The sequence below is a fragment of the Netta rufina genome, assembly GCF_964035555.1.
Source record: "Netta rufina genome assembly, chromosome: 7".
Classification (NCBI taxonomy): domain Eukaryota; kingdom Metazoa; phylum Chordata; class Aves; order Anseriformes; family Anatidae; genus Netta; species Netta rufina.
The window spans coordinates 5,721,486-5,740,957 of record NC_140130.1 but is presented as its reverse complement, the minus strand read 5'-3'; the positions used below and the strand labels follow the sequence as shown (position 1 = coordinate 5,740,957).

Below are 19,472 nucleotides of genomic sequence, written 5' to 3'. Positions count from 1 at the left end.
AGATGCTGCTTTTCTAGGATGAAAAACTGTCTTGAGCATTTGAGAGGCTGGGTTTTGCAGGGTGGTGGGAGGGGTTTGCATATCTTCTGTTTTGGAGGAGACTCGTATTGTGGGTGAGGTGTAGGGGATTGGATTTATTAGTCTCCCACAAAGTATCTCAAAGAACAAAGCACATTTTGTCAAACTAAAACTCCTCTTTGCAGGCATTGAGGAACCTCAACCCCCAAATGCCCACTTTCTGAGACTGAGGTTTATATACAAGCTAGGAAATGGTTTGATGTCTTGTGGCAGGTGCTGAATAAATACTGTGTACACTTGTGCTTAGAAAACAACCATGTGAAGGAGGGAAGGAAGAATAATCCCATCATTACCTTAGTGTTAAAACACGCTGGTGAATTGATATTAATGTCTTCAAGTCCTGAAAATGGCAGTAGTTCTTCATATTAATTACTTCATTTCACCTTCAGCGATGGAGTGGCTTGAGCAATGAACAGAAGGCAATGTTCAGAGATGCTGAAAACGCATTACTATTTTACACATGTGAAGCTCCTTGAGTTAGTACTTCCAGTAGCACCTGGCTGAGTGTGAGGCTTCCCATGTAAGTTATTTTTTTGTCAGCCTGCTTAAAACCAGAAACCATCCCATGCTTAATTTTAAGCCATTTGATTCTCCTCTTCTACGGTGTAATACCTCTAGTTGGTGCTTTTCAAAGTGTGCACAGAGAGTGTGGAAGAGTGCCCAGCAATGTCTACTTCAGTGTCAAGCAAAGGTGAATAATTTCAGTCCTAGAAGCAGCTAACTTTCCCCCATAACTATTATTCAGGATAGGTGAGCTGCTTAAATGGCCCTGTGAAGCCCATCACGGCCTTTAAGTGCCTTCAAAAGCTACCAGTCAGTGCCACACAGCAACCTGAAAGGGAAATTACCTTCGTGATTGATGGAATCACTCTTGGAAAGTGGAGTGAGATGGAAGGCAGTGGGCCTTGGCTGGGTGTAGGCAGCGTTACAGCTTGTTGGCTTGAAAATCCAACCACCATTGCTGTTGTGGATTTGCTTGCAGACAAAACTAGCTTGTGTGTTCCTCATAAGCACTATAGATCATGCCAATCATGGTAAGTGATTTTTAAACACGTAATGAACTCAAAAGAATAAAACATTTAGTGCTACAGTAAAGTCAAACCAGCCATAACCTTGTTCCCAAATGTTTTAAAATCTGGTAGTAAAAGAAGATAGGTCTAGCTTTAAAACCAGAAATTACATTAAGACAAAGACTGCTACCTGCTGGCTGATTTATCTGTGTACTTAACATCCGTTTTGTACTTTTGACTCATAGGAAAATCTGGATCATAGGTTATGGAGGAAGTGCTGGGGCTGCTTTCTCCCTTAGTCATGACTCGGGTGTGCCCTCCGCTGGGGCTGGAGCATCCTGCCTTCATCCCTGGGCGCTCCTTGGAAATCTCTGTCAGGTGGTGGCATGGCCTGCTGTGCTCACAGGTTAATGCTCAAACTGGCATACTGACTCCTCTGTAGCCCTACTGACCCCAAGGCTTTCTGCAAGAGGTATTACATAGTGTTTTCCTACAGTAGACCTTAAATGTGGATTCATCTGTTCCTAATCCGTTCAGTTTTAAAGGACTCACAGCGCACAAGCTGCCACTCTTCAGCGAGTGTCTTCTCACTGATGTCTGTGCTATTTGATCAAGGGCAAATACCGTGGAATAAAAGCCACGTGGAATACCACAGTGCCTCTGAGTGCCTGCTGCACATAAGTTTTAAACTGCTGATCTACAGAGAGGTCTTACACCTGACAAATTTCTACAGATTATGTATGGGAAAGTTTGGTTTATTGTCAATGAAGTGTCAATTTTAAATTCTCTTTTTTGTTTGGGGAAAATGAATTCTAACTCATTAGCTCGCGTAGGTTGCTTTCTCTTAATAGTTCAGAAAAACTTTCTGCCCTGGCTTTGGCTTCCTGTTTGCTCACAAGCAAGCAGAGAAGCCGTGCTTGACACACTCCTGCCCAACTGGGAAGTGTCTGCCAGAACAGGCCAAAGAAGAATGGCATCTGTCTGGGAAGCTGCTTGAAGAAAAGTTGTTGTTGTGCTGTGAAGTCCAAGCGCCACTGAAGCGTGGGCAGTGATAGCTGCTCCCTGCAGTCCTGTTTTGTTTTTTTTTTCCTCCCACCTTCTCTTCTACCCAGGAGGTGGCTTGGCTCCCAGGCTGTGTGAGCATCCTGCCTGGTGCTTGTTCCAGACAGTACCAGGAGGTTTTGGTCTTTGTGAGAAGGATTAAAAGAAAAAAAGGCTTTGTGTCTTACAGCAGCACACTGTAACAAAGAGATGCTACACCCAAACTGGTTTTGTTCATCCATCCTTGTTAACGTCCTGAGTTAACCCAAACTCCTGCTGCATGAAAGGTCTTTCAGGATCCACCCTGCTTCGCAGTGGCTCAAAAATGTGAAGTCTTGGAAGTGCAGAACGTGGCAGGTTTCTCTCTTTTTGCTTGTAAGGAACCAGGAACACGCTGTCAAAGCTGTGCCAAAAGCAGCAGCTGTGCCCTGCAACCTCTGCGTGCAGAGCAGTGCTGGAGGAGAGGAGCTGTGAGGGATGGAGCTGATGTCTTCTGGCTGGATCTCTTCAAAGGAGTTGATTGAAGAGGCCACGTTGTTCAGGAGCGGGAGTGTGGCCCTGGCGTACATTTCTGTAGAGTGCAATCTGTGAAAAATATGTAGGTTTATGTAACAGTATGTAAAAATAACAATTTGATTTCAGCTTCATGCAACAGCTCTTCAGGTATAGTAGCACTGGAGTACGCAGAGTCACCTTATGAAATGCTTGGTGCTGGACTTTAAAAAAAACTTCTGGTTTTGTATGGCACATAGCAAAAATCTTGTGCTTCAGTGTGGATGCATAGGAGAGGACAGAGCTTCGGTGGCTGAACTGGAAGAATTCTGTGAAATTCTGCACAGAGCAAGGACAAAGGTGTTATTTGGACTGGGGAGCCTAATTCCAGGTTTTTAAGTGTTTTGCTTTTCCTACCTGGACTTAAAGAACAGCTGAGCACAAGGTGGCTTCTGAATTGCCACAATGCTGAGTAGTTTGGGGAACTCAGCTGTCTATGCTGTCCCTCTTGGGAAGCCAAGCAATGTCCCCGATTTCCCTCAGCATCGCTTACACTCAGCTGTGGTGGTTATTTATCTGGGGTTTGATTCCAGCCGGGGCACTTGGCTCCTAGCAGCCCTTTGCAAGAGTGGCGTGCTTGTTGTTTTTGCTGCAGAAATATCCTTCTTAGGCCAGGATCATCTCTGAGCCCTCATACTCATGCAAAACACAATGCTGGCGTACAGCTTCAGATGGGAAAACTCAGTGCAGTATTTTCCCCTTCCCTAACCTAGCGTGTTGTGTATGCATGGCCAGCAGGCTCCTCAGTCTTCTTAATTGGGCCTTTTGCTCATCTCCTTACAAGAAAAAGTCCATGCCCTAATAACCAGGGGGAAAGGAAAAAGCAGTCGAGTAAATCTTACCCCAACTATGTGGAAAATCTGACAAAGGTATAAAGACTGGAGGGAGTTGGAAAGATTATTCCATCGCAGTGGAAAATCGTTGGCATCCCAGAGGAAATCATGATGGTTTCTAATTCATCTGAACTGTTTCCTTGGCATAACATTAATCGTTCTCCTGGAAGCTCGTTTGTTAAATAATTCTTAGACCTGCAATCTATAAACTGCTGCCTACAGCTTTCTTTCCCAGGTAACACGAGGAGCTTAGTAACTGGTACGTATTTAGCAGGCACGGTAATTAGTTAGCTTTGAGTGCATCTGTGGGACGCGCGTTTTCGTTAATCAATAGAAATATAGCAAGCATTTGACTTCAGGTTTTTATTAGAGCTGAACAAGAGCAGCAGCAGGTTGTTCCGTGTTTTTTCCCTTTATATCTATTTCCTTTTCTCTAAACCATCCCTCCCGCCTCCAAATGAAAGAAGCAAGCACACAGAGCGAGGCTCTGCTATTGACCGGCCTCTTCCCCCTAGCGTGGCAGGCAGTGAGTGTAAGTCATTTTGATTTATTCGGAAACTTTTTTTATTTTTAGTGCTGTGAAACTACCATCAAACAACTATGAATAGCATCCTGTATTCCTAATATTGGTGATGGAGGGGTGTCAATCTAACCTGAAGCACCACTTAATGGTGATGCCACGTCTTTGGCCTCTCCGTGGCAGCTCCTGATTGTATTTTAGGTACTGTCAATAATCGTAGCAGTAATACAACATGGTACTTAAGGACCACAAATAAGCAGGCTGTGGCAGGGAAGTTTGGAAATCACTGCAAGTTGTTCAGGCTTCTGCAGAACCTGTGGCTGGGTAAGCAAAAGGAGCGCTGATAATCTGGGTGCGTGGTGAAAAGCGAGGCGTTGTGTGGTGTTTGATGGAAACAAAAGATGTGTTTCAGGATAGGTCATAGCTCTGGGTCTGTTTCCTTCAGGAGGCTGAAGGAGCTGTAATGAGATCACGCTGAGGAAGGCTGTGGTCTGGGCTTTGGCATGGGATGACTTTGCAGGAGAAATCTCAGCCTGCAAAATGAGTTTATACTGGGCTCGTGTTCAAGCGATACTGTGTGTTTCAGACAGTGTGCTAAGGAGCTGTTTCATTTCTCTTTGTAGAGTTTGAGTCCATTACCTCGGCTGAATGGCTTGCTGAAGGCTTCATACCAAAAAATTGTTCCCCATCTCGTGCCTTGGGTGCTCTTAGTGTTTTCTGTGTGTGGTGCAGGGGCTGTGTCACACCACAATGAGCACCGGAGCCCAACTGGAGAGGCTCCGCGGGGAGCCTTTGTGGTGCACCTTGTGCCTTCCAGCAGCAGGGGCGTTTAATGACAGGCACTCCCCGAAACAATTTCTGGCTTTCATTGTCATCTCCTGGAAGAAATCCTTTAATCCTCTTCTGGGAGAATGGCACTTCAGCCCCTGCTTCGTAGCGTGTGCTGGAAAAGCACTTCTGTTGTGAAGTGTGCCTATTAGCTCGTGCTCCTGCAGCTCCTCAGTAACAGCCCAGCCGGGGGATACTTGCTTCATGAACCCAGCCTGCATGTCGTTCACTGAATCCTGCAGAGGTCTTAACTTAGCACGCTGCCTTTTGAATAACAGAAATGTAATAAGTAATGTTCTTTGCTTTCCTTGTTCAGATTTGATTGTCGTCTTTCACACAGCGCTTCCATTTTGCTGGCTCCCACGTCGGCTTTCCAGCCTTATGCATACCTTGAGTTTCTGCTGTAAAAGTCTTTGAGGAAAAGCCCTTTTTTTTTTTTTTGTATGTAATGTAAAGAAGGAAGAACACAGGTATCAGGAGTGTTTGGTTTCCTTTTGTTCACTTTTAAGATTAAGGACTTGCGGAAAAACACATAGCTAAACCTGTAAAAAAAAAAAAAAAAAAAAAGGAAAAGGGGAAGTGTGTGCAGTAAAAGTGTGTGCCTTGGATGTATATATGCCTTTGTGGCTTAACTTTCACAGTTCTCATTAATTTGGTCAGGAGCTATTGCAAGGGGAATTTTATAGGTGAATTCAAGTGTGGAGCTTAGGTAATGCAGCAGAGAAGGGATATTGTGCATAGCCGCAAGTCAGGATGAGCATAAAACACCAACGTGAACTGACATTCCTGTGCCAGCAGTATGTAATGCTGTCTTCCAGTGTGCCCTGATATAGCGACGCGGAAAAGGACAGCAAAAGTGACACATTTTTGTGCTGCATTTTTGGGCTTTTTAGGTGTTATTTGGCTGTTTTTAATAACTTCCTATACATACATACAAAATCCTGTAAGGATTTGTGTATATATCAAAGAAAGCACTCGTTCATCTTTGCTTCCTGTTCATCCCATGAACATCCATTCATTTTGGGTCATCTTTGAAACCTGTTTGCGTTCCTAATAGTGTCCAGTTTGAGGGGTTTTGCCATTAAGATGTACCTTCTGGTTTTGTCTTATGACATTTTTTAGCATTCTGTGAGCATGTATATAATGCTGGCCTGCCAGGGATATGTTTTAGGGCATCATCTAGTATATATGTATAAGCACATTGTATTAAACAAAACCTGCCTTGAAATGTGACAATATATATCCTCCTGCATTTATGCACACAACTTTGAGGAGGAACAAAATTCTTCCAAGGAAAAGAAGATTAAACTCAGAAAGTGCTTGAATATGCAATTTTCTGGCTGTTGTCAGGCGCACAAAATGGTGAGAAGGTGCTTTCTGGCTTGAATATTCACAAGTGCAGAAAGCCCTCTCACAGCTGTCTTGACCTCTGAAATTGGTGATGGGGGAGTTTTAGCTGCTTTGGTTCAGAAAGGTTGAGGAGGTCACCCTGGAGTGATGAGCAACTCCATTTTCTGCACTGCACCCATTATGAACCTTTTCAATAGATGAGAAGTGTTTTATTATCCTCCTCCACACGCAGGTGATGCGGCAGGCTGCTCACCGCTCCTCCGAATGAGATAGAAGAGGTTTTATTTAGTTTTTCCATCTTTTTTCTAATTTAAATTGAAACGAGCAATCGATAATTATCATAAACAGTGGCAGAAAATGCAGGGGATGTGGCTGTTCCTTGGGGTTTTATTCTTCAGAAAACTGAAAATTGGCCCTCGTGCTCCTGAATTACTGGAAGCGCTCGGTTCGAGTTCTGCTTAATCTCTTCTCGGGATGCATCTTGCTGAATTTGTATTGCAGAGCTCCAATAATTAATCTTTCTGATGTTTTTGTGATCTTGCTCATCTGTGCATTCATCAGTATATGTGCAGCCTTCTGGGCATGGCTCATCAGATGGAGGGCTCTGCTCCTTAACTCCGCAAATGCTTTTTTTTCCCTTAATAGGGGTAAGAAAAAATACTTTTGTGATGGTATGAGATCGAATTTACTAGTACAAATAACCTCCCTCCAAAATACCCTTCTAGCTAAAGCACTCACTAATACAGTTGCATCTCTTCACCTGACTGCTCATGAACAATTTGATATGAAAATACAAATGAGGCTTGGATTTATATGAAGAATTCCCAATTATGCAAACAATTCTGTTTTTCCATTTGTGAACCACTCTAAAAATGGTACTGAAAACAAAAGTTTTATCAATGTGCATTGACTTGGGGCATCGTGGGCAAAATCTTTACCTGTTACCAGCAGGAATCTCCCTGTTTGAGGTGGGTGTTTCAGACTTGAGAGAGGTGCTGGCAGCCGTGCTGCTATTGTCCCTGCAAGATGAGGATTTTCTTTTCTGATCTTATGAATTTGTCTTTTGTGATCAAAGTGCATTGTGCAAGGAACTAAAACTTTTCTTTCACCTTGTACTTCCCAGTGATGGTATTCACACTGTTTTACTTCCTAATCCCCATTGAACCAGAAAGCCCAAGAAATGCTTGCTTTTGTGCTCCAAGACCATTTTTTAAAAATAGCTTTCTTTTCTCTTTCAGATCTGGGGCTGGATCAGTTCATAGTGAAGCGCTATGATGGGAAGGTGAGCACATCAGACCACATGTATATTGTTCAATAACCTCCGTAACCTGGAGTGCTTTATTATTTCAATATAGGTGTAAATTCAAGCATTGTCTAGGCTTCCTGTTTGGTAGCATTGCAGTGTTTTTATATAATGACAGTGAATGAGAAATGTTTTTATGAAAGGGGACTTCACTCAGTGTTGACAATCAAAACATTTCTGCCTCTTTTAAGTACTGGTACGCCAGGAAATGTTATGTTGTAATCACATTTCCTCACTGCTGCTTTATGACCGAGAGCCCCATAAGCTATGCATTTTCAGGGAAAACTCACTTGACTCTTCCCTTCCAGATTTGTCTCCAGTTTCCTGGAGACGCTCGATTCTTCCTGCATCCCCAGCATGTATTTCTACTCCATCGAATCCCCTCACTTCATTCCCCTTTTGAACCCTAGGTCCTTTCTGCAGTGGTACACAACTGTTCTGGATGTTTGTGCTGTCGTGGTACGTGTTGGTAAAATGCTGAGCATGCTCTGATGTAGTTTTGTCTGTGTAAATGGGGCACGTAGCATCCGACCTGTCGTTATACAGATGGGAGACTCGATTAACCACACCATAAACCCCACTGGTACAGAGGTAGCTCTGGCCCCAGGACTACCAGCCCATAGTGACGTGCTGCAGATGCCTGCAGGTTTGTTTTCCGTTATGTCATCGTGGGCACGTCCTGGTACTGCAGCTTTCAGCAATGTTTTCTTTTCCTCTGCGTCATCTGGAAATCAAACTTGTGTTTTTCCGAAGCAAAGTCAGCACCTGATCCCCTCCTTGCTGTAGTGATGTACCTGATGCGTCAGGCGCTTCCCGAAAGCTTCAACAAAGAAACCTGGCTTTAAAGATTAACATACAACGCAGCAAGGGCTGAATGCCTGCAGTTCCCTGTCTTCCTTCGTTTAGTAGGGAAAGGTGATCAAACACCTGAGGTCCCTGTCACCTGTGGTGTGCAAGTGTTCTGCTTGCCCAGGCAGCAAAGCAAATCTTGCGTGAAAAACAGGCACTTGGAAGGTGGTGGTTTGGCAGCTGGTTTTGATGCAAAAAACTGAATCATGAACACTTCTTGTCTTCCCCACTGCCACAACCACTGTATCTGCTTTTCAAGCTTCCAAAAAATAAAGCACGTATTTTCTTTGCAAGGTACCAGAAGTTTCTCTGTTCTGTGGCTGGTTTACATCAGCTTGCTTGCATCGCTTTATCTTGTCAAGCTATCATGTTCCTCCCTGAGGCTTTACATAAACAAGATTTGTTTGTAGGGCAGAAAAGCTGAAAGCCACACTTTTTCTTGCTAATAGTTCTTCTGTTCCTGAGCACTCTGCCATCAGGTCTTATCATATTGGGGACAAGATCAAGGCAAACAGTTTGGACTCCACTTTTTGTGACGTGTCTCAGCACTGAGGACTTGAATCACGACCCCATCGGGGTGATGGACGCAGTTACTGCAGAGAACCCCACTCGGTGGTGAGCATCTCTGAAGGGTGGAGCCCTTTGCCCTGGTAGCCTTACACACTAACCGTCCTCCTCTCTGGCCTGTAGGCAAGTGAAGTTGTTTTATACAACTTGGAGGTGTCAGAGCTGCGCTTGGACATCCCCACACTCTGATCTGGGGAGCCTGGAAATGAGGCAGCAGGCTTAGGGTACTGCAGCAGACTTCATTATCTTCTCCCAGGACCTATTTTTCCATGCTCTAATAACAGCCTGGAAGCAGCCTGCTCTGTGGGAAGCGAAGAAATAAAGGTTCTTGTTTGGCTGCCTGGCTGCTTACAGCTGCCTTGGGACTGGCTGAGTGCCTCTGGCTGTTAGGGTCGTGGTGATGTCCAGGTGAGACAGGAATGTGAGGAGAGCTTTAAAAAAAAAATTGGCCTTGGCTCTCCCTTGGTAAAGGAAGAAGCGGACAGTAGATGGATGTGTCTGGTAGCATCTTCTCCTCGCTTTATTGCTTGCTTTGGGTTTCAGCTTAAAACAAACAGCCTGTACTCAGTGAAGCACCACCTGAGGTGCTGTGAGACTGACCCTTCTCATCCAAGTTTGGCCGCATAGCGGCACCCAAGGGATAAAATCCTTTTGCATCTCTTCCTCCTTGCCTGTTTCCACCTGCTTATTCCTCCTGGGAGGCAAATCCTCCTTGCTCTGCCTGGAGATGACTTCCCCAGCTGCGGCTCTGCCTTGGTGGAGATGCCGTTCTGGCGCTCTCCTTTCATGCGTTGGCAGAGATGATGAGCTCGAGCAGAAGGCTGGGAGGTCTGCTGTTCCCTTAAGCATCCTTACAGATGTCCCGTGGAGGCAATGGGACCTGTGGCCCAGGCATGCACTCAGAAAGTGATAGGCTTGTGCACTGGAAATTTCCTCTGCCTTTTTAAGGTGAAAAGATTGAGCTTTCAGACAGACAAGCTGTGCTGCGAAAAAGTACTGGGAATATGCAAGCTAGGTACTGCTGAAGAGTAGAAAGGATTAATTTTGTTTCCAAGCAAAGGTTTGTGCCCAGGGTTGCAGGTAAATAAACTTTTTCACTGATTCTTTCTATAAATCAACATAAACAGCTGTGCAGCCAGTTGCATTTTACATGCATAGCACGGTACAGAGTTTCAAGTATTGGTGTGAATTTTGAGCATGAATGGTTGAGATGTGAACGCCACGCCATTAGGATGCAGGTACGAGTTGCTCTTTTCACAGCACAAGTCTGATTTACTTAAAACTACAAGAACAAGTGAGTGGCTGCTGTGCAGTGAGTGGGACTGGTCTTGCCAAAGGATTTTCAGGGATGTGCCTCTTCTGTAATTGTGTGGGGCTCCTGAGGCATCTCGCTGTGCATGGGTTTGAATGCTATGCTGAAACCAGAATATTTCTATATTTCTTTTTTTTTTTCCCCTCTACCTGCTCCTTTTTAGTGATAATTCAGAGAGTGGCTGGAGAGGGAGGTAAATGTTACTGCCTTATTAACGGGAGCTGGGCTCCTGTAATCTGAGCCTGGATAGTTTTCCTCCGCTCATTATGAGGCCAAAAACCCAAGAGACATTCATCCAGTGAATCCAGAAAATCCGTGGTCAGATCTGTTCGCCTACATGAACTCAGTTTTGTTTGAAACGCTGAGTGCTGAGGGAGGCAGCGCTGTCTCTGGCTCCGGTTTTGTTTGCTTGTTTCACCCCCAGGCAAGCAAGCCTCAGGAAACTAGAAGAGAAGAGGTATCGATCACTGTTCATTCAGTAGGAGGGAGAAATAGATCAGTTTGTCAACATTTCAGAGCGTTCATATTAAGCCTGAACACCGTTTAAGTACCTTCCCGTGATAGTTTTAGTGAAAAGGCTGACGTGAGACCAGGCAAAATCTAACTTGCAGCCTTGGATGCTGTGAAGTTAAGGCGCTCAGACTGCAGCTGTTCATCTGCTCCATTTTTAAACTGTTTCTTCTTCTTGCAGTCTGGCTGCGGAAAACAAATGCTTTCCTTAACCCATCAGCTAAGCACTGTGCTCATCAGTGCTGCAGCAGAAATCTCTAGTCCCTGATGTTGTACCATCTTGAAAGGTGTCCCTCTTGTTCAGGGCAAAGTCCTGTTCAATTACAGATGTGCTGCTCCCCCCGTTGTGTCATGTTCATCAGGGCTTCAGAGCAAGCAGTTTGGAGAGTGACGTGGAGGTTTTCTTCCTGCATCAGGCTTTAAAATCGATGTGTTGTTCTGTGCCACCACTAATTGCTTGCATCCTTGCTTAGCAAGATGATAGTGATAAACAAGCTCTCACGTTACTAAAGGGAAGTAAGTCTCATAGCACCCATCGTGTGGCATAAGCTTTGCTGGTGTTACACACATTGTAATATGGGTTTTGTTAAAAAAAAAAAAAAAAAAATGCCCTTTTTCATGCACTGTTTACTCTGTTCTCTTGGCTTATGCATTAATGATTAACAAACTTCATCTTCTGAAGAGATGCTGTTAGCAGTGGTCCTCTAAAGTGAGCTGCACGTCCACCTTGTTCAGAGCAAAGCCGTGCCCTGTCTGTCACCTGTGCAGACGGAGGAGCCTCTGCTTGCTGTGGTCCCCATCCTGCTGAGCCACAGGAGGGAGCTTTCAGCAGCACAGCCTGAGCTAAAGGGGTGAGTGGAGGCAGAAAATGGATGTGGTGGAGGCATAACATAGAAAAAAACCTGCCTGGCTTGTTAGTTTCAATACTGAGTAAACTTGACTTGCCCTTTTTGTTCTCCTGTTGGGAAAATGTCTTGCTGCTGCTTAATATGAACAAAAGCCCCCTGAGTTACCAGCAACAGCTTGCCTGCATGCAACCACTGCTGCAGGAAGTAATAAAGGCTTTCACTGCCCTCTGATTAAGCTTATGAATTAAGTATTTCCTGCCAGCAGTTGGATTTACATCCCTAGATGTTTTGGGATGCCCTGGAGTACCACACAGCAATAACAAAATGAAGGGAAGGGCAGATACTTGAGTTTCTGTGCCTAATCCTTGCTGAAATTTTCCCTCCCTGGTTATCAAGAATTCAGGCCCTACCAGAGGTGGTAGGGTTGCCAGTAGCCTGCAGACATCCATTGCAGTCCTCACCACTTCACACAAGGGAAGGTGGTCAATTTTGAAGCATGTCTGGATGTTCTGGCTGCTCACTTACATTGTAAGTTTGTGTTGTGCTTTATGTTGGCTATTTGTTTAAAGTACACCTGTTTCCATGTTGATTTTCCTTGATGTTCTCATTGAGCTTGAAGTGTAAGGAGAGGAGAAAGAGGTAAGGACCACTGAAACATCTGAAACTCACTTCGACCATGAAGAGCCTCTCTGATCATAGCTCAGTCTGTTATGCAGGTGGGCAGGCTTGTGTAAGGGGCTAGGATGAGGTTTAGCTTAACCAAGGCCCTGTAAGTGCAGGTGTGGGTCCAGGGAAAGGGGAGTTGCCCTGCAAGTGAGCCTTTTAGGGCTGCTGGGAATTAATACAAGAGGAAGATTTCATGCCAGGTGACTTAAAGAGCGTCTCAGGTGCCAGGAAGAACCCCCCCAGAAAGGACTGGAGGAAGATGGATTATCCTTAGTACAGGTTTTTCTAGTGGATTGAAAGATCTTGCTGCTAATTTTGAAAATATAGAATAAAAAGGGGCCTTTATTCATTAGCTAGAATTTCTGGGCTCCCTTGCTTTGTGTATGATCTCAGGCTGGGACATGGGAGCCGGCAGAGTGGCGTGAGCTGCTGTAGACCCAGGCTTGTCATGAGGCAAGCTCCAAGTCCTGCTTTCATTCAGGAGCCTGACGCTGGATGAGAGCTCTGAGTTACTGTGGTGTTCAAGTGCCTCTGAAACCTCCCTTCAGAAGGATGCAGCGTAACGTGCATGTGCAGTTGACTTACTGAGCTCATTAGCTGAGCGAGATCCTCAGTACTTTTCCTTAGATGCAATGAAGCAGTCGAGGAGTTGTGTAAACTCACCTGTACGAGCTCCTGCCACTCTCATGCATAGGAGTGATTGAAATAAGCAGCTGGAACTGGTCACACCAGGGACTCTGTCTGGTTTATGCCTTGGAGATACGTCGAGGCGTTCGCCTATCCTGCTCTGTCGTCCATGCAAAACATCAGTGCCTAATGTCAGATTTCCTGCTTTTACATTTCTTTACCTTCTGGCCTTACCTAGAGCCAGTCGTGCTTACATAACGAGCAGGGACATGTTATACAGGTAATAACCTCACTCTTCTGAACCTAAGTTCTCCAGCATGCCCCAAAGTGTTGTGACTAGCTGGTGGAAGATGACTCCTTCCCATCACTTAGCAAAAGCAAGCAGAGACGCTGATCTTGTGAAATAGCAGCAGACCTGTGATTTGAACTAATGTGCTCCTCCTCCACCTCGCTGACACCACTGCCCATGTTTGTGGGTTTCTTTGCTCGTTAGCTTTCTTCTCCCAGCCACATGTGGCCCTCGACTGCTTTGCTTGGCAGCTTTGATTTACTTTTCTGATCCTCACTGCCACTTACTGTGTGCAGTTCACCAGGACCTGTGTGGATACTAACCTGCAGGTTCATCTCTTGTTTTTTGAAAAAAAAAAAAATAATCAAAGAGAACACTTAATTACATTTAACACAGGGTAATTGCACGGCACACAAACATCCCCGTAGACATGTGTGTTGCTTTACCTCCACATACAGAACACTTCATCCTCTCCCGCCTCCTACCAAGCGGTTGTGTCCTGTTTGTATGGCTGGAGCTCTACTTGCTGTTGCCTTGTACCACTAATTCTCTTGCTCGTTTTCACAGGGTTCGTTGGGCAGATCCCACTAACGTGCTCTGGTTGCTGTCTGTGCTCTTTTATTCTGGTTTCTAGGTATCCAGCGGGGTTTCTTCCAGATACTAATCCGTGATACTTGTGTCTTATTTCTAATGATGGCTTTGGTGTAACCAAGCGTTCCCTCGTTTTCTTCCCTTCTCTAACCCTCTCCCCTTCCACCAGGATTTCTGGCAGGTACAAAGCAGACAGCATGTGCTTTAATTACTTTGTGCTTCAGACCTCATGATACGCACTTTTCATGTAAAAGGGACAGTGTATGCTGCCCCCTTTTCCCTGCTCCTTTATGAAATAATCCTGAAGGCATTCTCAATACGTGGCCAAAAGGATTTATGTCCAATACTCCAGCCTGGGTTGCTCAGAACGAAGTCCTCAGGGTAACTTTTAGTACTAATGGAAGCATCTTCGAGCAGTGCTCCAAGGTGTATCTCCCTGTCCTCCTGTTTCCTTCCTGCCTTTTGAGGCCTCTGACTTGTTTCCAGTCTTATTAGCAGCAGAGGGCTGGTTGTGTTGGAAAAAGATGTTTTTTGCTTGAAGCCGTGGAGTTATTTTTGTTTTGTGGGAAAGGAGAGGCATTGCCCTGGCCAAAGCTTTTTACAAGCTTGAGGGAGATGTCAGGTACTTGAATAAGTGTGAGTTAGATGAAGGTGATTTTTGCGAACTTGCCTGAGGTTTTCAAAGGTACAGAACTATGTAGGGTGAACTGCATTCAGAAATAGTTGCTCAGGAAGATATTTAGATGCTAGAGTTCATAAAAAGGCTTCTGGGAAGAGGAGCTAGGAAGCAGAGAGAAGATCTTTTAGTGTTAGTAAGTAAAGAGGGAAGTGTACCCTGAATATGTAGTTTTTGCTGACTTTCCCTCTGGCTTTCATTGATTTCACAGCATCAGAGGGCAAAGTAAAAGCATTCTGTGCAGAACTGTTTCCCCACGTGCTTTCACACTGGATTTTTTCATGGCAAAGGACATTTCTGAGTGTACTGCAGCCTGAGATGCATCCTGATATTCCATCTGGGGACCTGAACAGACATTTACATTCAAGGGTGTCGGAGGTCAGCTCATTTCAGAAGCATGGTTTGGGACACCAGAGACCTCATTTTAATCCTCGCCCACCAAATTTCCATGGCAAATGCTGCTGTGGTCCTACAGGCACCTTGTGTCTGGGCTGGAGCACAGCTTCATTTCCCAAGCATCACCTGCCCTTTGTACTTAACGGGGGAAAAAAAGAGTGTGATGGTGTAATAAAAACAGTCCTGGGCTGCAGCAGTGTGGGGAAGCTGCTATTGTGCAAGCAACCCGAGTGCTGCTCCTCCTCGGCTTGGGTTATTTGACTTAGAGAGAAGAACTTTGAAAATACAGCTCCATTTTGGGCAGAATCGAGGCGAGGGCTGAGCCAGCTGTAGGAAAGCAGCACAGCCTGTTGTTCCTGGAGAGATCTTCTCGCTCCTAATTAGCGCAGTGAGGAGGCCAGGAGGGCTGGGTTAGCTGTGCCGCCGTCATGCGAGCGGCAGGATTAGGAGAGCTTCATCTCCTGTGGGTTTTGGTAGAAAATCTATGGGCTGCAGAAGTTTGTCTTCAGCACTGAGGATTTTTTTTCTTTTCCCCTGTGTGAAAAACAATCCAAGCTTGCAGATGAGACCTCCTTTAAGCTCCTATTTGTGAGAGATTTTGGGCAACCTGAATAAATTGCAAATGTGTGGTCAACAGAGAACAAATATTACTCTGAAGGAGCTGTTCCTAAGCAGCCATTATGGCCAAAAATGACCTTACGTAAGACTCCAGTGGTTTGTTTGGAGCAGCAGAAAGCGAGTCCTGGATGCACAACCCTAATTCCTGAGGGAGCCCACCTTGTTACTCTGCCGAGGACTGCGGCACCGCAGCGGAGGGGAGCAGCAGTGTAGACTGTCCCTTTTCAGAGGCATTCCCTTCTGCTTTCCCAGCAGGGGTTCCTCCTGTGCATGACTGGTTTTGCTGCCTGTGAAGGGTCTGGGAAGTCTGTGTCTCTTTCCTTGGTTGTTCAGAATGCTGGCCTTGCGTTTCAGGTGCCCTTGGGTTGGAAAGGTGGTGAACATTCACAGCCTTGCTGGAAGGAGCGGATGCAAATGTCTCTTTCCAGTCCCAGGAGACCACCCGTAGGAATCATTGCTGCCTAATTTCTGATTCTGTATGTGTCCAAATTCAAATTTGGAGGGAAAGATATATGCAGAACAACTTCATCTATGTCCAGGTGTGAATTTGGGGCCCGCTGTGTATACAGATAAACAAATCACCCCAGAAGGAGACGGTTTTTAAAAGCTCTTTATTAAAATGCACTCGTGAGAGGTCCTGAGCTGCAGTATTTATCAGCTGCAGGCACATTATAAGCATCTTCCTGTGCTCTAACACCCACCTCCATTTGCCATGCAGACTCTGTTTGCATTTGCCTGTGTTAATATGTAGACTTCATAATAAATTACCTCGAGCTGCTCCTAATGCAAGCTTCTCCACTGCCAAAGGAGGCTTGGGTTGGTTTCCTGGGCTGTAATGACTTCCATCACAACCCTCAATTCGAAAATGTTTATTTCTTCAGCAATACAAAAGTGATATAAAATCCCAGGAGGGGTGTAAAATGACATTTCCCATCCCCATTATAAAGTTAGCTCTAAAGAAAGGAAATTAAAGCCAATTCTAAACCCCCTTATTCTCTCCCAAATCCCTTTTCGTCCCTGTTTCGTAGCACAGAGGGACCTGCCCTGCCTGTTTCTCCCCATGGGGCTTTTGAATATTTGGGCTGAAAAACTCCATGTTTTAGTCTGCTTCTGAAGGCCTTTTTGGGGTTATTTATTTGTAGGGGAGCTGTCTGCTGTGTTAAGCACTGAGTGTCAGGCTGTACACCAGCACCATGCACTAATAGTGCGTAATCACCACGTGCACTGCTCCGTGTTCTGTGCACAAGCAGTAATTGGTGTTCCCCCCCCAGAAAATTCCCTAGCTCATCAGTATTGGCTGTGTTAAGCTGGAGGATTTAACCAGTGAGTTTAAAACGCAGCCGGTGTTTATAGGGGAAATAAAAGTAGGCAGGAGATTTGCGAGATCTCAGGGGGTTGCTCTCTATAAAATCCATCTCAGGCAAACACGCCTTTAGATTACCAGCTCCCCTTGCTTCGTAGAGATACTTCATTTTTAGAGACGCGTATCCCCAAACTGCAATGATAGGGAAGGTCATGTTCACCTTATAAAGCCAGCAAACTCAGAACAAGTGAAGAAATTTTGAGCAAACGTACCCTACAGATATCATACAACCCCTACTGCAGGGTGACAAAAAAAGAAGACCATTTCTTTTCACACTGAGCGCTGTGTTTTGACTTTTCCTCTGCCTATTGCTACCCATAAAAGAAATGAACGAGGAGATGTCTTTAAAGAGCTTGTATAATTGAGGGTGGTCAGTTGGGACTGAAAGAGAACTGCTTTGCAGCAAGCTGGCTTCACCATTCCAAATATTCCTGGTTTTATATCAGGCAGTACTGGTAACCTTCAGGTTTGTTTTTAAAAAAGGGAACAAACGCAGTATGATGACGCTTGTGAATAGGAGATTGCTATGGCTCACCCCAAATTCCTCACTTATTTACAAAATCTTGCATGCACTTAGATTTTTTTCCTGTTGTTTGGGAAGGCATCAGTCACTGGTAAGTGTTCACACAAGGCGAGAAATTCCCGAAGCTCTGGCGCGCCTGAGCACAAAGGTGGTAGCGAAACACAGCCACGTTACATGAATAAATGTGCCACGTGCATGGTTTTTTCCTCCAGATTGAAACACAAACTGTCAACGTTAAGTGGCTCACCAAGAATATGCTCTTCCCAAAGAGGCCAATCAAGTGTTGCTCGTTAAGGAGCTTTGGAAATGGATCTGCGAGGGTTTTGCTGATGGGGCTTTTCTAGCTGCACGTTAGGAGCGCAGAGCAAGCACTGACACTGCACTGGGTGACCATCTCTGCCTTTACAGAGAAGGCAACTGTTAATTTGCAAAACTACATCTTTTTCTGGATTTGCTTAATTAAGCATTAACCAGATTGGGCATGTGCTTTGGTGCTTTAACCACAGCTTATCCCAAGTGATGGCACGTCTGCGGTGCTCGCCCTGTGCAGCAGTATTGGCGCAGGGCTCCATCCCTCCCCAACACGTTTCACTCTTCATTCAGCCCTGGAAAAGTCATTTTTTAACCCAAAGTAGAGGTCATGGTTAGCAAGCAAAGGAATGAACAAATGTTTGTGTTTTTTTTCCCCAAAAAATTGTTTGTACCTGGAAGCTTTGGTTCAGCTCGTGTATGTTTGCCCGTGCCTGGGAGCTGTATCATGTATTTGGCTTGAGGGATGCTCCAGTAATTCATTGGTTTTGGGGCAGAATATGTGAAGTTTGTGTTATATCTTTGGGTGCTTTGCCTGCTTGTGATCTCCGTTCATAAACACAAGTCTGGGGGACTGTCTGCATATGGCTTGCAACTTCATTTTCTGCAGCACAAGGATCTGGGGGAGGCTGTTGGCTGTTACTGGGTGCCACTGAAATGTATGTTTAACCCACATGGCTTAAAAAACTGGGGGCAAAATATCAGTTTTTTCATTAGAGGCACTTGTCTTTGACCTGCTGATTGCTGGGCTTGGGTCTGGATTGGGAAGGGCAAAACCAAGCTTTGTATTTCAAAAAACAGCTACGTTTTTTTTTTTAACCTGTTGTTGGTGTTTGTTGATATTGTAAGATAATTTCCCTGAGTATAATGACTTGTTCCACCAAGACTGGCAGCTTCTCACTGAACTTAGAGCCATGCTTGTGCTGAAATCAATGGTATATTTGGTTTTCATCTCCTTTTTTTGTACCTGTTAATCTGGATGCTTGCTTGTGTGCTTGTTTAATACAAATTTACTGCCTGGTTAAATAAGACATCATAACTGTTGACCCTTCCTGGGCCTTGCTCACCTGTGGATGCTGAGTTGCGGGCGTGTTTTGGGCACTGCTGAATGATTTTAATCAATGTGCTGGTTCTGGGAATGGGTTTAACAGGGAGAAAAAAAAAAAAAAAAAAAACTTAAATTGAAGATGTTTGACTTGTCACTGAGCGCTTTGAAGATTAGATACAGATCAGACAGAAAAGGGCAAGAAATGTGAAAGCTGAGATGGATAACTGAACACGTAATTCATGAAGGTAACTCGTCTCCAGAAGATGGGAAGCTTTTTTTCCAGTTTCCTGCTGCCACTCATGACCCTTTTGGCGAAGGGCTGGTGTTCAGCGCTGTGGTGGCAGCAGGGCTATGGCCTGATAGCAGCCTGGCTGTGCGTACTGCTCCGTATCTTCCCTACAAATCTCCCCAAATGCCCATCACAGTTCATCTTCTATTCCCAGCTAGTGTTAAACTGTGAGCCAGGCTGGGGCATCCAAACCCTCGTTGTAATTCTGTGCTGAACTCCTGCTCAGAGGAGCGACTGGGCTGTGTGAGCTGATGACAGGGGATAACAGCTCGTCCCAAATCCACCTGTCAGTGAGTGAAGGATGGTTTTTAAATGCTTTTTCTGTAGGGATTTTAAGACAATTCAGGAGAATATGGTCTAAAAAGTAGGGAGGAAAAAGGATGGTGCCAGCCCTTGCTGTAGTGGGAATAGCTTCCCCCCACCCCAAGCAGCATCCCAGTGGGCCAGGAAGAAATAAATGGGGGAGCTGTACGTTT

At 45.1% G+C, this 19,472-nt stretch overlaps 1 protein-coding gene across 3 annotated transcripts in view; it reads left to right on the top strand.

Annotated features, from left to right (window-relative positions):
• Nucleotides 1-19,472, top strand: part of MICU1 (mitochondrial calcium uptake 1) — an 87,823-nt gene that overhangs the window by 31,077 nt on the left and 37,274 nt on the right. For all 3 annotated transcript variants that reach the window (XM_084290260.1, XM_084290261.1, XM_084290262.1), the window contains exon 7: nt 7,451-7,494. In XM_084290260.1, coding sequence (XP_084146386.1) covers nt 7,451-7,494 — 44 coding nt within the window. The remainder of the gene's footprint in view (nt 1-7,450; nt 7,495-19,472) is intronic.